Source organism: Ochotona curzoniae, unplaced genomic scaffold (assembly GCF_017591425.1).
Source record: "Ochotona curzoniae isolate NIBS_2020 unplaced genomic scaffold, NIBS_Ocur_1.0 contig_4877, whole genome shotgun sequence".
In the NCBI taxonomy this organism is placed as follows: domain Eukaryota; kingdom Metazoa; phylum Chordata; class Mammalia; order Lagomorpha; family Ochotonidae; genus Ochotona; species Ochotona curzoniae.
In genome coordinates, this window is record NW_024466409.1 from 1,411,971 (window position 1) to 1,432,091 (window position 20,121).

The following is a 20,121-nucleotide window of genomic DNA, read 5'->3' on the forward strand; positions in this document are numbered from 1 at the left end:
ACTTTCGTTCTCCTCTCTGCAGATGAAGAACTATGGAGAGGATGTCAGAGAAACCGTCTCTTTCCTCTGAATTAGCAGATTCCTACGGGTAGCGGCATTAAAATCAGTGACCAAGTGAGGCTTTTTGAGCAGTGGGATGCTACTTGATTTCCTGTGCAGGAACTGAGAGGAAAACACGAGAATCAATTGAGACTCATCCCTCATCAAGACATTTTTCAGCCTCTATCCTGTTTACATGCAAGTAGAAGCCTGGCCCTTCCCAGCCTGTTCCATTTCATTTTGTTCCATTTTCTTAGAGCTAATTGCTCTTCTGGAACTTAATTGCCAATTACAAGCCCAAGTTTCAGTTCCAAGAAATGTGAGCACTGTTTGCATCTTGGGGAGCAATACATAAGTGATAACGTATTCAAGGTTTACCACAAGCTGACTCTTGTTTTCATTTTTGTTTTTCTCAAGATCCTTTACAGTGTAGTAATGCATTTGTGTGTAGATGTTCATTCCAAATGAGAAAAACATATCTCCAGTTCGAAAATCTCCCCAAAACCCCAATTCTTCAGAAATCATCACTTCATTTTTTTACTTCTTCTTTTATTAATTGAATAGAAATGTAAAGACTATATTGCATACCACAGAGTATACTCCTTCTTCACTCTAATTCATAGAATTCATATTTATCTGTTTCAATATTCAAGATATTGAGTATTATCTCTCATGACTTCCCTCGTGCACTTCAGACTATAGTCACACTAGAATACTTTTCACTTTTAATAAATGTCATATAACCTGTAAACTTGCTATGATATTTAGAGATATTTTGAGTGCTTAGTAAGAACATTGGTATGGAATAAATTGTGTCTTTGTTATGTTGCCACATAGAAGTCCTAATCCTCATTTTCCTAAAATATGATCATATTTGGAGATGGAGGTTTTTTAAGAGTGAATTAAGTTAAATAATGCAAACATGGTGGACTTTATTCAAGTATGGTTTCTATCTGTATCTGAAAAGGAAATTGAAATACAAACACACAAAGGAAAGGTCAAATGAAGATACAGGCAAGAAGACAAACAAGAAATCAGTAAGTGTCTCAATACACCTGTTGGAATGGTAAAGTTAAAAAATAAATTCATAGGGCCTGGCGCGGTGGCGCAAGTGGTTAAGGTCCTTGCCTTGCACACTTGGGATCCCATATGGGCGCCAGTTCTATCCCAGCAGCCCGACTTCCCTTCCAGCTCCCTGCCTGTGGCCCGGGAAAGCAGTCGAGGATGGCCCAAAGCTTTGGGACCCTGCTCCCACGTGGGAGACCTGGAAGAGGCTCCTGGCTTCGGCCATTGCGCTCACTTGGGGAGTGAATCATCAGACGGCAGATCTTCCTCTCTGTCTCTTCTCTCTGTATATCTGCCTTTCCAATAAAAAAATAATAAAAATAAATCTTTAAAAAAAATAAATTCATAGCTTATGTTTTCATTATGGATTTGAAGAAACTTGATCTTACTTATGTTGCTGTTTGGAGAAGCAAAGTGATACAGCTGAAAATTCTTTCTCATTTTCTGAAACATAGTGTCCATTTAGCCATATCAGCCAACAAATCCATCCGGGCTTAAATTCCAGAGGATGAAAATTGATGTACATCTTCAACTATGCACACAAGTTTTTATATCAGCTTTTTGTATAATGGCTGAGCTGGAACCATCCCAAATGTATTCTACCCTGTTTAATGAAACAATCGTTGGTAGTTTCATATAGTGCAGTACTATCAGGCAATTGCAATAATCAAAAACAAACAGTTGATACATGCTATAACTTGGATGAATCTTAGGGAATGATAGTGAGTGAGGAAAATCAAACTAAAAATTATAAAGAGTACCTCAATGAGGTCCTTTTAGAGTGAAGGAAGAGTTTCATATATTTAACATATGGTGATTATGTGAATTATTTGTATGATAAAATGTGGCAGAATTGTGACACATATTTAGGATGTTCTAAAAAAATGAATGCATGGAAAATGTGATAAAATGTGAATGTTTTCTGTAGTGTAGATAATTGTGTGCACCAGCAGATAAAAGTAAGATAAAGTGATACAGACTGCTCAAAAACCTTACAAATCCTGTGTCCTCATCAAATCTTATAGGGGTTAGGTTAAGACGTCTCATTATAGGGAGCATGTGAACAAGGACTGTATTTGGCTGAACATTCCCAGCATTATCCTTCATTACTTCTGCCGACTTTACAGCTTACAGAGCCTTTGGTGTTCTTCGGATCTTGAAGCCCTCCTTCCTTGGCTGATTTTCACTCATTGAGTCAGTGGTTTTACCTTTATCGTGAAAGATTTCTGTATGTTGCTGTATACTGTTTTTTTTTTCCTATTGGTTTTCATCCAACATTTTCTAGCTCAATCATCAATGGATTCTTTCCCTTCATATTTCTGAGCTTTACCATTTGATAGACTCAACAAATTCTTTTAGAGAGTGAACCAGCAGATGAAAGGTCCCTTCCTGTTTCTCCACTTGTGAATAAAGAAATCGTTTAAAATAGTAAATATGACCAGAGTAAATTTAAGATCCACCTCTAATCTATTTATATGAGACATACTTTAAGTACACCTAGCTAAATAATAAATAGTAGAAAAATATAACAAAAATTAAAGAAATTTATAATATGATATCAGATGCATTATAATTTAAGGTAAGGTGACACTTTTTATTCCTGGTTAAGATAAAAGCCAGTAAAGACTAATATTATGGTACAGAAGTTTAAGCCATGTTCTCCAGTGCTGGAATCTCATGTGAGAACTGGTTGAGAGTCTTTGCTGTTCTATTGCTGATCCAGTTCCCTGTTGTTGACCTGGGAAAACAATAAAATACAAGCCAAGTACTTGGGTTCCTTGTCTTATGTGCAATAAACAGAGTACCAGGTACCTGGCTTCAGCAAGGACAAGTCACAGCCATCGTGGCCATTGAAACAGTGAATCAGTGGATGGAAGAGCTCTTTCTTTGATCCTTGTTCTCCTCATTTCTCTAATTTTTATTTGAAAGGCAGATTGTGCAGAGAAAGATGGAGACATAGATGGGGAGGTCTTTCAGCTGCTGGAACACTCCCAAAATGGCTGTGACAGCCAGAGCTCAGCTGATCTGAAGCTGGGGTTTGAGAGATGGAATAAGTTTGGATCTGGTTCTAAAAGAGCACTCTATGGGAATTCATTGAGGTGAGGAAATAGTTGCATTTCTTAAATGTGGTGGTTGGATATATAAATGTATATGTGAGATAAGACATCACAGATTGTATACAAAGCCATTTCTTCCTATTCTTTACAAAATGAATACATGCAGTTTCATGAAATTCGAAAAAACTTCAGAGGGTGCATCATCAAGCACTTTCTAGTGTGCTTGTGCAGCTACTATCACTCAAGTTAGACATGGAATCTCCCAGTGTAATGAAATTTCAAAGAAAAACTACTCAATATGTAAGATTCAGAGGAAAGGTATGGATCTTAGTATCACAGAGTTGGGTAAATTTGTTTTGTTTCCATTCATTGGTGCATATTACCTTGCCTAAGCCAGATATATGGGCAGAAGTCCTTCACATATGTTTTTAGGAATACAAGCAAGACCTGATATGTACTATGGTCATTGATTCCAAGGATCTCTGTTATGTGAAAATTCTTGTCCCTTTGTTACAGGAAAGAAAAACGGATTCTTATGGATAATAATTTGTTGAGAGATGATGAGTTCTAGAATATGAATTCAAACTCAGACCATGTCACTCTAGGCCCTAGAATCTCTCCATGACAACTCAGTTCCTCTAATGCCATAAGAATACTCTATGATCCCAACAGTTCTACCCAAGTGACTCAGGTGTTATCCTGTCCTACTCTACAAATTCAAGTGCCAGAATTCATACAAACAGAAGCTGATCTTGTTACCCATCATGACCAGAAGTTTTGCATCTAATATGATAATTCTGCTTTAGGGACATGAGGGTAATGTGGCATCCTGCCAAACCAAGTATGAAGATAGTTGGATCATATGACCTACAAATCTCTCAATGGTTCTGTCACAGAACAGGAGCTTTTTTGTTTGTTTGTTTGTTTGTTTCTACCCCCACAGCCCAGCTTTGAGTGTAGCACAATGAGTTCTCAAAATTTATTACAGGGATGGATGCATAAATGACAATCCTAACAGAGGTTGAAGATCTAGATTAAATTGGTTTCTTTTTTTTTTTAAGGCATACTTACAGGAATTATAACACTCATGTGCGATGAAATGAGGAAAATTTTATCCATCATAATTCTTGTGTCTAAAATGTCTGTGTTGGGAAGAGCTGCTCCTGCGTGTCTGAATGGCTTTGAACACTGGTGTGCCTTTGAAATGATGAATCAATACGGCTCTGGAAGTATGTGGCACTATGTGAACGCAACATTGGTTGAATTGCTCAGCAATCTAGAAGATTAGGGAATAAGTAAGGAGGAAATCTGAAAGCCACTTGAAAGGTTTTTGAAACATTTATGAAGGACTATTAAATGACGTGTTATCACTCATACCAGAGAAACTTACTTTGTTTTGTCTCTCAGGAAATGTTCAATAGAGCTTTATGGATGAAAGCCTTTCTACCATGTGTGTGAGAGGGAGTAGAAAAGGCATAGTAAACTTTGATTTATGTTTTATTAATGCCTCAAAGCTTTATGACTTTGCACCCATGGAGAAGACTCAGGAGAAACTCCTGGCTCTAGATGAGCTCAGCTCTGGCCATTGCTGCTATCTGGGGAGTGAACCAGTAGATGGAAGATTTTTCTCTCTGTAAATCTTTCTTTCCAATGAAAAAATAATACATCAAAAAATTTTTTAACATAAAAATTCTTACTTTTGCCTAAATGCTGTCTTTAGAAACACAAAATACTGATCCTACTCCTGAATTTTCTAGTTGTATCATTATAGGAAGGAGGCAGTGATCACACCCCTTCAGATTTCTAGTATGATCATGATGACTGAAAGAAGTTACCAATTACACGCCTCTGATGGCTTTTCTGTTTTATCAAGAACCAGCTAGACAGAAATACCTTTCCAGCTTTTGCAGAAGTTTTGTTACGTCCCTCCAACTGATTGTTAGCTGTTTGGCTTACCTGCTGCCATCATTTGTACTTAAAAATTTCCACCTTTGGGCCAGCTCACATGCATCCCATATGGGCACCAGTTCTTATCCAGGCTGCTCATTTTCAATCCAGCTCTTTGTGGCCTGGGAAAGCAATAGAGGATGACCTAAAACCTTGGGAGCCTGCATTCATGTGAGAGACACAGAAAAAGCTCCTGGTTCCCAGCTTTGGATCGGCTCAGATCTAGCCATTGTGACTATTTTGGGGAGTGAACCAGTGGATGGAGGATCATTGTCTCTCTTTTGTAAATCTACCTTTTGAATAAAAACGAATAAATCTTAAAAAAAAAGAGAGAGACTCTGCCTTTAACTGTTTCTTGGGATTCGTCTCTTAGAGCCCTTCTTCTGACTTGTGTATAACTAGCTCAACTTAAATAAATTTTACTCTGCTCAATGTCTTGTTCATGTAATGTTTTAAAAATTATTTTTACATGAGACAATGAATCCTGATCCTGTTATGGATCAAGAGATGGAATTGTGAGAAGCGACTCGAGTACCAGCCCTGAAGATTGATAAGACCCACTCCATTTTGGACTTGGTGCTATTTCCGCGGCAACTGTGTTTTTCACCAATCTGCTGTAACTTGGTAACCCTGTTCCCATGAACCCACTGTAACCTCATGGCACCATACCTGATGGCCCTATCTACCAATGTCCTGTTTCGCCACTCCCTTCTCCCTGCCTGCTACTGCATCTACCAGCCCTATGGACCACCCGTGATTCCTTTTTAACAACAAAAAAAAAAAAAAAAAAAAAAAAAAAGATTTATTTATTTCTTATTGGAAAGGTGGATATACAGAGAGGAGAGACAGAGAGGAAGATTTTCTGCCCGATTGTTCATATCCCATAGGGCTGCAACAGCTGGAGCTGAGCCAATCTGAAACCAGGAGCCTCTTCCGGGTCTTCCACTGGGGTGCAGGGTCCCAAAGTCTTGTGCCGTCCTCGACTGCATTCCCGGGCCACAGGCAGGGAGCTGGATGGGAAGCAGTGCCGCCAGGATTAGAACCAGAGCCCATGTGGGATCCTGGCGCATTCAAGGTGAGGACCTTAACTGCTACGCTATCACGCCAGGCTCCCACCCATGATTCTATCCATCAGTCCTTCACAGAACCATTTTACACTCTCCCTGGCCATAGAATGATCCTATGCGTGTGTGCCCCCCTGTGCCTCCCATCCCCGTTTTTGCTCTTTCCCCATCATGTGTGCTTGTGGCCCCCTCTCTTCCTTGCTGAGGTCCCTTCGAGCTCTGCCTCCCCCCCCCCCCCCCCGCCACTATGGCATGAGTCCCCTCTCTGCTGTCCTTGCTCTCGGCCCTCTGCTCACCGACTCAGAGCTCTCTGCCTTCTTGGTTCTCCGGCTGTGAACTCTCCCTGCTCTCTGCTCTTGGGTCTCCATGTGACCATCTCCCTCTGTGCAAATAAAGGCCCCCGGTCCTCGGCTATCGCCGCTGCCGGCTCTTGGCTCTTGTTGATTTGCTCTTCTGCTTGCCTCTCTCAGAAACCCCTCCTTTGATTATGGCAGGAAACCTCCTCTCTCTCTCTCTGCTCTCTCCCTTCCCGTGGCCATCTTCTCTGCCCTGTTGTCTCTCACTTCCCCATGGCCACCTTTCTTGCTGGAATAAGCACTTCCTGTGTGACTTGCTGCACCTGTTGTCTTGGTTTATTGGTGAAAGTTCCTAACCGGAATATTTCCCTATCTTTTTGTGTGTGTGTGCCTGTTTATCCCCATCTCTCTGATTTTTAAAAAATATTTTTTAAACCATCACTAAATTTTTCATTTCTCTTCATCCACATTGTAGTTTTCTTCAATTTCTTGCTCAAGACGTCTGCTCATACCTTCTCATATATATCCTTTGTTAGCTAGATAATTATGTTTATTTCCCTTGGGTCAAAATCTATTTGGGGATTGCAATAGATCATCCTCTACTGCTTTCCCAGGCCACAAGCAGGGAGCTGGATGGGAAGCAGAGCAGCCAGAACACAAACCAGCACCCATATGGGATCCCTGCAGATGCAAGGGGAGGATTTAGCCATTGAGCCATTGAGCCTTTGTGCTAGGCTTGAATCTTGAACATTTTTAAAAAGGATTACTCTTTCTCTCATCCCAAGGTGCCTGAGCCTAACTACCCTTTAGTTCATCTAACTTCTTCCATTATAAATAATAATCAAATGAAAAGATGTTTAACTTTATTTATATACATTTCAAATTTTAAACTTTTATACTCAAAAGGGTCATAGAATCAAATATAGAGCACAAAATTCCAATAATTTATGATAATAATCAATAGACAATGAATAAGCATTTGGTAAAATGCAGCATTCTTTCATGATAAAAACCTTAGGCTAATTTAATAAAGATGGAACATATCTCCACAGAATATTTTTAAAAATAGAGGACAAAAAAATGGAAAAATCATTCATGTTCATGAATTAGAATAATTAATATCATTAAAAACACCTCAGCTACCCAAAGCAATTTAGATTCATTGTGATCGCAATCAGAATATCTAGGACATTAACTTCAGAACTAGAAATATCAATCCTAATATTCATATGAAAACACAAAAGATCCTGAATAACTCAAACAAACTTGAACAACAAACAAAGCCAGAGATTTAACAATAAAAATTTCAAGATACACTATTGGATAATCACGATCAAAACATCCTTGTAGTAGAACAAAAATAAAAATATGGTTGAGCAAAACAGAACATAAATCATATTAATGCTCACATCTCTACCCAACCAATCTTTGGCAAATGAGCTAAAATTATGACTGAGAAAGGACACTCTTTAAAAACTGGTGTTGGGGAAACTGTATATCCACAGAACCAGTAGAAGGAGGGAAAATATACGACATACCGCAGCCATCCCACTTCTGGCAATTCAACAAAAGGAAAGAAAATCTGCTTATGAAACACTTCTTTGTATCTCCCTGGTTGTAGCAGTATAATTCACATAGCTAAGAAAAGTAATCAGCCCAGAAGTACATGAATTGATGACTGGATTTTAGAAAAATGTGGCAGATATATAAGATGGAATATCATTTGGCCATAAAAAAAAGGATGAAACACTCATTTGTAGCAAAATAGAGGCAGTTGTAAACATTATGCTTAGTGAAATAAGCCAGTCCAAAAAGACAAATATCCTATCTTCTATGATACATGCTAGTTAATACATGATACAAAAAACTGTATAAGAATGAAACTGACATCTTACAATATATTATTTATAACTATTGTGTACAGTTCAATGCAATAGCAGCCTTTCTGTATTTTCTAAGAAAAAAAATTGTTGTTATTATTTTCCAAGGGAGCTGTTTGTAGGTTTAGGGATTTCCCCTTACCCCTCTCCCTTTCTCCCTTCTAATTTTCTCCTTCTATCATTTGCCCAGGAGCATTACAGCAGCATAGGTCTTTATCAACAGTTACAAGTGTAACATTCGACTACTTTAGTGCATTATTGCATTGTAGGTATAGACAAAGGTAGACAATCTAGTATCATATTGTCAATATGGAGTCTTCCTTATATTTTAGATTAAAGGCAAAATATTTGTATGTTTCAAAGAGAAACTAGAATATTCCTATTGTATCTTTACCTCCTGGTATGCTAAATTCCATTATATAGTTCATATATGAGAATATATACATACACTTGTTCACTTATATACCTATTGTTTTTTATTTTGCATGAATGTTGCCCTATGTCGGGGAGAACATATGGTGTTTGTCCTTTTTGGACTGGCTTATTATTCATGGCCTCCAGATTGGACCATTTTATTGCAAAGAGCTATGTAATATTCCATGGTGCAGATGTTATCACAATTTCTTCATCAATTCCTCTTTCAACAAACACCTGGGTTGGTTCTGTTACTTTGCTATTTTAGATTGTGTTGTTACAAATATAGGATTGCAGGTTGCTTTCTTATATGCAGATATCACTTCTTATGGACGTATTTCCAAAAGTGGAATAGCTACTTCATACAGTAGATCAATTTTCAGTCTTGGCAATTTTTACTTATTGCAGTAAGTTCATCAAACCTGTGATTGTGGAGTGAATTGTGGTGTGCTTGAAAAATAAATGGTGAGTTGAGGCAGAGAGAGAAGTGTAATAGTCTTTTGGGAATTGATTATCTTCTTAAAAATACACAAAATCACTTCTCTTTCTATTAATAAAATTAAACAAAGCTAATGTTTTATATAATGTATTTGCAGGAAAACTGATAATAGTGTGTTCTTTTAACCAAAACAAAAAATAGCTTTTACATTTAAGGAGAACACACAGTATTAATGTTTTTGGCTTATTTTACCCAACTGATATTCTGCAGTTCCAATAACTTCTCTGCAATGAGAGTATTTCATTATTTTTATTGTGATAAAAATGATAAAGGGAGAGTTATCCCTGATATTCAAGACTGCTTCAACATACGAAAATCATTAGATTTGAATTATCATATTAACAGAAAAAGGGGAGATCCATTGGCAATACCTTGACACTTTGATGTGTTAATAGATTGTTCAAGCCATCTCCTTGTTGGAATTAGTAGTTTAAAATTACCCAGAATTCCAATAAACTCTGAAGAAGAATTTGACAAAATCCAATATATTTTCATGGTTATGAACTTTCAACAAATAAGCTAATAGAGAATAAAATGTTCTGCCATCTAATAAAAGTTTTATATGACAAGTCCACAGCAAAAATTATACTCAACCACGAAAACTTTAGGGTTTTCTCTCAGGAGTTCCTCTACTGGGGATCGGGACTTGAGGTGTAATGTCTGCACTAGAAGAATTGGGACACAGGGGATTCAGAGGTGAGATGAACCAATGTACACTTTATTGAATTATTCTGGGGGAACATACCAAATTTTTTCAGAGTAAGCAGGATGGTAAAGGTTACAAGTTAAGTAAACAATAGCGTACAAGCTGCTTCTAATGATAGATCACAAGGGATTAGGGGAGCAATCAACAGGTCTCAGGCAACAGGATAAGTAAACATGAATTACAGGGACCAATACCAATAAGCAGATCTAAATAGAAAAGGAATTTAGTAGAACTTTGTACTCAGACAGGTTTGGCCACAATAGGAAGAGGAAGATGATAGTTAAGACACCTCACAGGTATCCAAGCATGCTTTGTCAATAAGGTGACCTACAATCTCAGCAGCAAGTTAACTTCCTGCAAAATTCTCAGTCTGCCAAAAATATTTGAGATTCAGGGTCCTTGGACACTTAGTGGTCTGGCTGTTTGGGGGTTGACTGTCCTTCAACAGTTCCTGCAAATAAAAGGAGCAAGATGAGGATGTCCTTCAGTACTTCTTTCCATCACACTCTTGGAAGTCCTAGCCAGAGCAAATACACAGCAAAAAGAAATAAAAGGCATCCAAATAAATAAGAAAAAACAGTTCTGTTTGCTAATTGCATGATCTGCTGAATAGAAAATTCCTAACTAGTGAAGTGTTTCGATTAACAGCCACAGGAAACAAAATAAACACAAAAAGCAGAAGACAATTCCATATACAATAGAGTCAAACATAACTTAATAAGTGCATTAAAATATTATGATTAAGATCATGCCTTTATTCAGCTGAAAAGCATGATTTTCAGGAATCATTCAGACTCAGAAGGATTTTCACAAAAGTTATTTTTAGACAATACATGACCCATCCCCAAACCTCTCCTTGCAGGGGCCTCCGAGGGCTTCTTGGCCTGCACTTACTGTCCCCTGACATTCAGCTGAATGTAGAGAGGGCAAGGTGGTGCTAACAATTCTATACCTCCCAAGTTCTGCCACATGTGGTGGTTCCAGGGAGCCAGGAGTCTAAGAGGTGGGTGAAGGCACCAAGGATGGCAACGGCTATGTGTTATGGAAGCAGGCAAGAAGTAAAGCAGTAGGTCTTGTTATTCCCTTCCCAGACCCTAAGTAACACAGCATGGAGAAAGACGCCTCCCCTTATTAGAAGGCAGAAAGGAAAATTAAGTCTAAGCTTCAGGATTGAAACCCAGTACTAGAATTACTATGTCATGGGCATAGCCTCAAAACCCCTATCATCTGGTTAGTGTCTACTGACTGAACTCAAAACCTGTGTTAGCCAGAAAGCCAAGAGACTGCTTTTACTACAGAAAACCAATAATTAGTGACAGAAACTATCATAGTGGATTAAAAAAAAAAGCCACAAGTAACTGCATGCTGTCTACCACTTTTAAATAAAAAGAATAGATTCAAACAAACAGTTGTAGAAAATACATAACATTAATATAAGGAATTAGATGAACTAATGGACAGTTAGCTTGGATCCATTTTGGAAAGCAAAATGGGAGAGTGTAGTGCTAGGTTGGGCAGAGCAGAAGTGACTCTACCAGGCTGCTGAAGTCAACATTTCCACCAAGGAATATCTGTGCAAAAGGGCAACCACTGCCATGATGCGTACCCTGTGCTACATACAGGTCACTCCTCACATACATGGACTAAGGAGCTGCCACCTTCTCCTATCCCCTGTACTTAAGATGCCTTGTTTATAATCACCTGAGATGGTCAATGTCCCTTTTATCACTGTTATTGGTACTGCCCATAAACAACAAAGATCTAATCCTCATTGTACCTACATTAGGGCCCTGGGATACAATAATGAACCCACAATAAAATGACAGTCTCCTATATGGTTAGGAGACACCCTAGCAGCAGCCTGATGGACTTGAGGAAATTCACAAATGATACTAGAGGGGAGAACAGAAGGGAGGGGTGGGACCTTATGGAGGGGGAAGGGAGAGCCCAGCACCAACTAAACTGTTTCAAAAATTTTTTAAATGAAAAAATATATGTATAAAAGCCCAGTGCATCAGATTCTCTGACTTGACTAATAAAATTTGCCTGAACTAAAAGCCCCTCTCTTTTACCCTCAATCACCTCTGAGCCTAACATGTACAAGACATTTGTTTCTGTCCAGAATGTTCTTTTAGTAAGACGAAAGTATGATCTTATCCTTCTGTGTCTCTAGTTCTTGTGATAGCCCAAGGCAATAGAAAATTGCAGCAGTAAGGCTAGATCTCCTGAAACACTTCTGAGACATGTTCACAACTACAACCTTCGATTCTCAGAAAGTCTGAGGAATGTGACAGCCCAGACAATAAAATGGTGACAGTAAGGCTGGATCTGAAACAATTCCAGGACATGTCCATAAGTTAGCTTCTTGCAAAGTCCCAAAAAGGAAGTGAGAGTACTTACTGCAGAAAAAAATACCATTCTGGGATCAGATCTTGCTTATCTTTTACAGCTCAAATATGTTTCTGTACATGGAACTGGAAGGACCTGTTTGCCCGGTTCAGTTATTCATCACTAGACAGGATGAAGCTCTTATTGATTAGATAGTTTAAAGTGCATGATGCTTAAACTGCTTGGGTATCTCGGTTTCATGCGACTACAGTTGATTGGTTGGTTAGCAAGGTGTGCTGATATGATCTTGGCTGATTGAATCATTCATGTTGTGTAACAGTGCTGCTTAGTTGATTGGCTGGTTGCTGCTTAAAAACCCCTGGACAAGGCTGGACAGAGCTGCCGTTCTTTTCCACATGTGATGGAACAGGATAGTCCACCAGTTAGTGAACAAAGACTCTTGCGCTTCTAAGAGTCTGCCTGTACTCACATCCTTAGTCCCTTGCACCCACATGAGAAGCTCAGAGGAATTTCTTTGTTCCTGACTCCAAACTGGTTTATCCCTCTCCATTCTGGTCATCTCTGCCTCTCCTTGTCTTGGTAAATCTGCCTTTCACACAAAAATAAGTAAGCTCTGGCCATTTCGGCCAGTTGGACCATGAATCAGAGGACAGATGATCTTTCTCCTTGTCTCTCCTCCCTTCTGTATATCTGACTTTTCAACAAAATAAACAACTCTTTAAAAAAACAATAATAAGTTAATATTGCTTTTCTTATTGGCATGTTCATGTGGAAATGCTTCTATACTATCAGACAAGAAGAGAAATCAGAAACTGAAGAGAAATCAGAAACCACAATAAGAATAATTTGTGAATATTATTAACAAAATCAGCACAAGGTAAAAATAGATTAAAATTTATAATAGGGAGGGGGAAGGGGAGCTGTGGCATAGTAAGCTAATCCTCCACCTGCAAGTACCAATATTCTGTATGGGCACCAGTTACTCTCTCCTCCACCTCTTCTTTTTTTTTCAGATTGTCTTATTTTTAAGGAGTACTCAGTTAAAACCCATCTAAGGAGCTGGGTCTTGGGTGTGACAACAGGTGGGAATGGGATTTCTAAGAAGGGAGCAAATTTCTAAGTTTCAGGGTCAAATGCAACATGGCTTGCAACAAAGCCATGAAAAGAACTAGAACAATCTTAAATGTAAGTTACAAACTAAAACAAGTCTGAACAAAAGAAGCACACCGAATAATCCCAAAGTAATGAAATTATGGGAAAGATCATAACCTGGAGACACCAAAATGATCAGTACTTTCTGTCATTTGGAGAAAGGGTAAAATAGGTGGAGTCCAAGAAATGTTTAGGTCATGGAAAGTACCCTGTGTGGTGCTTTGATGGTGGATGCTCATCACTCTGCATTTGTCAAACCCATTGAATTGTTCATTACAAGAGTGAACCACAATGTCAACTATGCCACTTAGTTTGTGATGATGATATGTTGCTTTTAATAAATGTATCACAGTGATGCAAAAACAATAGAAGAAACTCTTTACGGAGGTGGATAAGGAGAGTAGAGGTATATTGGAACTCCTAATTGTGCTCCTTTCCTATAAATGTAAAAGCACTCTAAAATGGTTTGTTAAAAATTACAAGTCAAATAATCAACCTAGTAAATATTTATGGTAACACAACTGAGGACTTCATGATTTATAAAACCCACACACAGTAAAAATGAAAAATGTGATAATAAAACATCAGGAACCCACTTAAAACTTGAGTAGCTAACATCACCAAAAATGTACAACTTATTGTCGAAGTAACATGAGAACTTAAATATAATGGCAAAATATTTCAAACTGATAGGTATGGCTAAAACAGAAAAGACAACAATACCACCTTTGTTAGGAACATTCATAGTAGCTGGAAATCTTGTACATTGCTAGTGAGAATATGAATAACTACAGAGAGAATCAAGATGGCAAAATAGGGTAACGACACATTTAAACAGACAGAGAAATATTAGCCAGTGTGAAGCAGAGAAGGCACATAACAGGAAATAGTAGAAGACAGAACAACAGAATGGTACCCAGAGACTGAGAAAGGAAAGCAGTGAAAACAATAGTGTAGTGTTGCAGTGACTGATACCCCAGCAGCATTGAGCAAAGAGTGATCTGAACTCCATTGGCACTCAAAACTACACCAGCAACAAGGTGGGAAAAGACATTTACCGGGAGCTCCAGAGATGAACCCAAAGAACAGCTCATTCTTCTGGTTCGTTTGATTTGACCAGGAGCAGAGACAGAGTGGCAGGTCCCACACAGGCAGTGCTAGATTTCACTGCTCAGTCTGCCTGCCACTTAGAGCCATATGGGGCATCATTTTCTTTAAGGAGGCAGGGGCTATGGGCCAGCTGTGCATGCATGGAGTGGGGAGTGAATTTGTTTCTGACTCCGTGAACTGCAACAGCATAGTGTCCTGGTTCCACCCAAGAAACGTCTGGGTAGCCCTCAGAGCTAACGACAGCAGATCAAGAACTCTAGCAGTGGCACATCAGGTGCCATTTCTTACAGTGTGGCAAAGAATTTAAGACTACAGGTACAACAGTGAACCTCGCATGCACTGAGCTTGGCAATAACTCATTGAGCTCAGTGGATTGCACTGGTCCTGCAGGGAAATAATATCGACTGTGGCATCGTATGGGTCAAAACAGGTCCATGCGTCACTTAGACCTAACGGCCAACAGGTTCCAGCAAGAACAGCGCCACCAACAGCTTTCCTGGTATCTCCTTTACCTGGTATCTCCTTAATCCTGGGTCCTACTCAACTGGAAGTGGGGGAAAGGTTTTACAGACAATGGTGCAGCCTCAGCACAGTATCACAGGAGGTGGAGTGTGGTGAACCAGGAGCTTGGGCTACGGAGACCATGGTGTAAATCTAACATAGGAACCTAGACCTGGAATTGCTGGAGGAAGTGGCACAAGTGACTACAAAGAAAGAGCCGTGTAGCAACTGCAATATGCAAAATTGAATTGTAGGGCCTTGTGTGACAGCTTAGAAATCTGTCCCAAGGAGAAGAATCTGATAACCAGAAGTACAATGACCACGAACAAAAGAAGAGACAGAGACACAGTGAATATTGCTGAGGATTCCCCTGAGAAGGTGCAAAACCCTTTGCCAACCTAAGAGTTCACGAGGAAGACATCTTGTAAATTCAAAACACTTGTTATAAGGCTTCTTATCAACAATGAGAAGCATGACATAAAGCAGGCATTCCAGGAATTCAAGGAATATGTCACACTGGAAATCAATCAAATGAAAGCTGATATATCAGAAATGAAGAATACAATGGAGCAAATTAAAAGTACAGTGGAGAGTCTCTAAAACAGAATGAAACAGACAGAAGAAAACATCTCAAAATTAGAAGGTATTTCCTGTCACCAGTGAGAAACAAACAAAAAGCTGGAAGCAGAGCTGGATCAGGCCAAAAAAAAAAGTATTCAAGAATTGAAAGACACTATTAAAAGGCCTAATATGACTTATGAGAGTCCCAGAAGGTGTAGAAAAAGAGGTTGGGTTTAAAAATGTAATAATAAAGTAATAAGGGAAAATTTTCCTAATATACAGAAAGAATTGGTTAACAACATCCAGGAGGGGCACAGAACTCCCAACAGGCTTGACCAAAAGCGATCTTCACCATGACACATGATAATCAAGCTCTCTTCCATTGAACATAAGAAAAAGATCCTTAAATGTGCACCTAAAAAAATCAACTGACATAAAGGGATACTAATTAAACTCACGGATGACTTCTCCCAGGAAACTCTACAGGCCAGAAGAGAATGGAGCAACATATTCTAGATTCTAAATGCAAATAATTGTTGGCCCAGGATAGCGTATCTAGCAAAACTTTTTTTTGTCTTTGAAAATGAAATAAAAATCTTCCACAGTAAAGAAAAGTTAAAAGAATATGCCTCTTCCAACCTGCCCTACAAATGATACTTAAAGATGTTCTCTTGACAGAGAAAAGGAATAGAACTCACCAAAACAAAAGACAAATGTGAAGAACATCCCAGTAAAATAACAATGGAAGACTAAACCAATGAACAACCCATTGCTAAAATGACAGGACCAAATTACCACCTATTTATATTAACTTTGAATGTAAGTGGCTTAAAATCATCTATCAAATGTCATAGATTGGTAGACTGGATTTTAAAAAAACCCATCTATTTGTTGCCTGTTAATTTTTTTTTCTTCCTGTTGTTGATTTTGTCTGTGGCTTTTCATTTAAGGGGAAGTATAGTAAGTGTGTATGGAGACTATCATATCTAATAGCATGTTATTTAACCTCATGACATTGTAAATTTCTATTTTTCTTTCTGTTGTTGATTTTGTATTGTGGCTTTTCAATTAAGGGGATGTATGGTAACTGTGTAATGGAGACTGTCATATTCAGATATGAGGATATAGCACAATCTGCATCTCTACTTCCAGACAAAGATGGACTCCAAATGAAACTGTTTACTGTATCATGACAATAGGATTCTGGACTCTCTGCCATTGTCCATACTACAATAATGGGTATATGGCTATGTATGAGGAACTATGTTATAGTAATGATAAAGGGGAACTCAGTGATAGGGGACAAAATTGGGGAGGGGTTAAGGGAAATCCCAGAGCCCATGGAACTGTATCAGAAAATGATAATAACAAAAAGAAGAAAAAATTAAAAATAAAATCAATACATAATTTTGATTTTGCAAGGAGAAATATGGATAATCACAATGATTTTGAAAATACTTGAGCAACTTATTACAAATACACAACTTGCCAAGAATCAGTAATTTTATTTTAGACTTTCACACAAGAGAATAAAAACAGATGTCTGTAATAAATCTTCCAAAATAATGTTCACAGTGTTTTTATTTATTACATGCAAAAATTAAAGGAAATACATATTCATCACAGTGAAAATGGATAAAGCATGGCAGTTGTACATAATTAAATTGTACTCAACTATATAAATGTTGAAATATGTAATGAAAAGAAGTGAAAAAATTCCAAATATATGATGGTGAATTAAATAAGGTAGAGATGAAAAAGGCACACATTGCTTTAAGTATGTGATGTCAAAAGCAAACTAAAGTAGTCTTACTGATAGCAATAGTCACAAAAATTATTCCTAAGAACAAAATATGGGGGAAGCACTTGAAACTGCCAGTAACATGAAAATGTTTGTAATGTGATTGAGTATTGAGTCATATCAATATATTCCTTTGCCACAATTCAGCAACTATACACTTAGGATCATTGTTTACAACCCTGTCTTAATTAAGTCTCAATTAAAGGCAAGGAAAACAATTAAATGATGCAGAATTGAAAATTAATGTGTTTTTTTCTTTCATTAAAGGGGAAAATTTCAAATATTGTATATATAAAGTTATTTTACATAATAATCAAGAGTATAGATAGGGTTTATAAACTATATGCACCAAGTACTCCTCAATTATACATGTGTTATTAAGTGAACATAATGAAATCTATCAGATCTTTGTAATATGAATTAAATTGGAAGGATTTTGTCTTAAGGAACATGGAGCAGCTAAATCTAACTTGGAAATCTGCTGTGAGGATTCAGGTGGAAGGCAAGTGGAAAGAAACCACAGGAAAAAAAAAAAACATCTATTCATGGTGCTTATTTATTTAATTATAAAACAGCGTCACAAAAGACCAAAAATTGAAAAATCAATAGATTTAAAAACGGCAACTCAAATTTGGCAAATGCGGATTTCTAACTAGCTTTACATAAAATCGATATTACATTCATCCATTAAGTCATTCATTAACTCTGCTAGTGGAATATTCCAAGAGCCTGTGAAAATGATAGAAGACTGTTTATATGTCAAAATTGAATAATCTTAATTATATTGAGACAGAATTTAAAGGTGAAAGAAAATAGACACTTGTAAGAAATTATTTTGTTCCCATCAGGTTCAGGTACAGGTGGCCCAAGCAATTCCGATCTTTGCTGCACTGCTTTGAGCCTTCTGCTGAAAGTGAAGATTTCAAAGAGTTAGGAAATCCCTGGATTCTGAATTCACACAGTTCCTATTGGAATGAGTGAAGCCCATTGGAGGCCAAAGAAACAATACACCTGTAACTGGTCAAGAGGTGCCTTTTCACTTGATGTTCACGAAGAGGATTATTAGCTCAACAATCTGAAGATTGGATCTGACAATGACAAAAGATTTTCTGTGACAGTGGCACAACTGGTTTTGAAAGTCACTTTTGCATGAATGCTGAGGGGTCTTCTTCTATACCTGGCTGCTCCCCAACATCTCCAGAGTTCCCTGAGGCAGGCTGCCTCCACTGTCACTCACCTCAGGAGTGTCCTGCAGAGCCTGCTGAAGAACCTGCTTGAGGGTATGTCCCTGCCTCCACTGCCTAAAGGAGCCCACGAAGAAGTAAATGATGGGGTTGGCGCAGCTGTTAACACAGGACAAGACAACTGTAATGAGGTGAAGATAATCTGAGGAATAAAGTGGAAAATTCTTAATACAAATTAAGATGAACCAAATGATGCCATAAGGCAGGCCGCAAAGGAGGAAGACCAGCACTGTGAGCAGGAGGGTCACATACAGCCGGGTCATCGGCATCCGCCGTGAGCTACACAGGATCCTGAGCAGCAGGGCCAAGCTGGTCCCAGAGAGAATCAAAAACAAAAATATAAGCCATGTTGCAATGAAGAAGTCAAGTAGCTGACACTATTTACTGTCTCCACATGTAAACAGGACACGGCAGTCATTTTTTTCCAGGATGCTCAGCAGAAGGGACAGAACCCAGATCAGGATGCAGACAACATCAGACAGGCGTCTCGGACGGTAGCAGCGGTACCAGATGGGCCACAGGACAGACAGGCAGCGTTCTGTGCTAATGACACTGAGAATGCTCAAGTCTACGACGTAGGGAAAGAATGTCATAGCGAGTAAGAAGTGGTTTAATTGTGAAGGGATGGAAAAAGGATGGAAAAATTTAATCACAAAGTGTGAGGACCAAAACACTTGACAGCAGAGGAAGAGGAAGTCGGCACAGGCCAGGTTGAGGATGTACACTGAGAAGACGTTTCTGCGCATGCGGCAACCCAGGATCCAAAGCACTGTTGAATTTCCTGCCAGTCCAACCAGTGCCAGGACAAAGATCAACAATTCCAGAATCAGACGAGTCTTGTCACGTGCTGGAGTAGGGATTGCAACACTTGCATTCAGTGTTGTGATTTGCTTCTCCCAGGCTGGGATGGTTGAATTCAAATTCACAAACCCACGAGTGATGTCCCTGGGAACACAAACCAGACCTGAGAAACAGCTGCATGACTTTGAGTCCCAAGACCATCCAGCTGTAAGGAAATCATTATCCTTTGAACACAGGGGGAGGGAAACAGGGATTGCAGACTGTGGTTTATCAAAAGGTAGAGAATTCTGAATTGAAACCCACTCCTTACTGACGGTAAAGCCTAGGCTCTTTCCTCTCCCATACAGGGCCTCTACTGACATGGGAACAATTTATGATACCATTACCTATTTAGGGCCCTAGGCCATGTCCTGTATCCTGAGTGCAGAGCAACCACAACAACAAAGCCTGGGGCAACTGTGCAAAAAAGAGATCAGGCTCTAAATCCAGTTTCCTTTGTGTCCTGGGACAGAAATTTCCTGGACCAGACATTTGAAAGCCTAGACATAACTCTAGCCACTTGAGAAACAAAGAGTACCAATTACCAGTGAGAAAAATGTATGTGACCTCTTGCTAGGATAACTGTGGGGGGTAGC

At 38.7% G+C, this 20,121-nt stretch overlaps 1 protein-coding gene across 1 annotated transcript; it reads right to left on the bottom strand.

Moving 5' to 3' along the window:
• Nucleotides 1-18,612: 18,612 nt before the first annotated feature.
• Nucleotides 18,613-19,848, bottom strand: LOC121161825 (mas-related G-protein coupled receptor member X2-like). Its single transcript, XM_040988455.1, is given in 1 exon segment — nucleotides 18,613-19,848. A coding segment is annotated over 1 exon segment (1,236 nt).
• Between the last annotated feature and the right edge of the window lie 273 nt (nucleotides 19,849-20,121).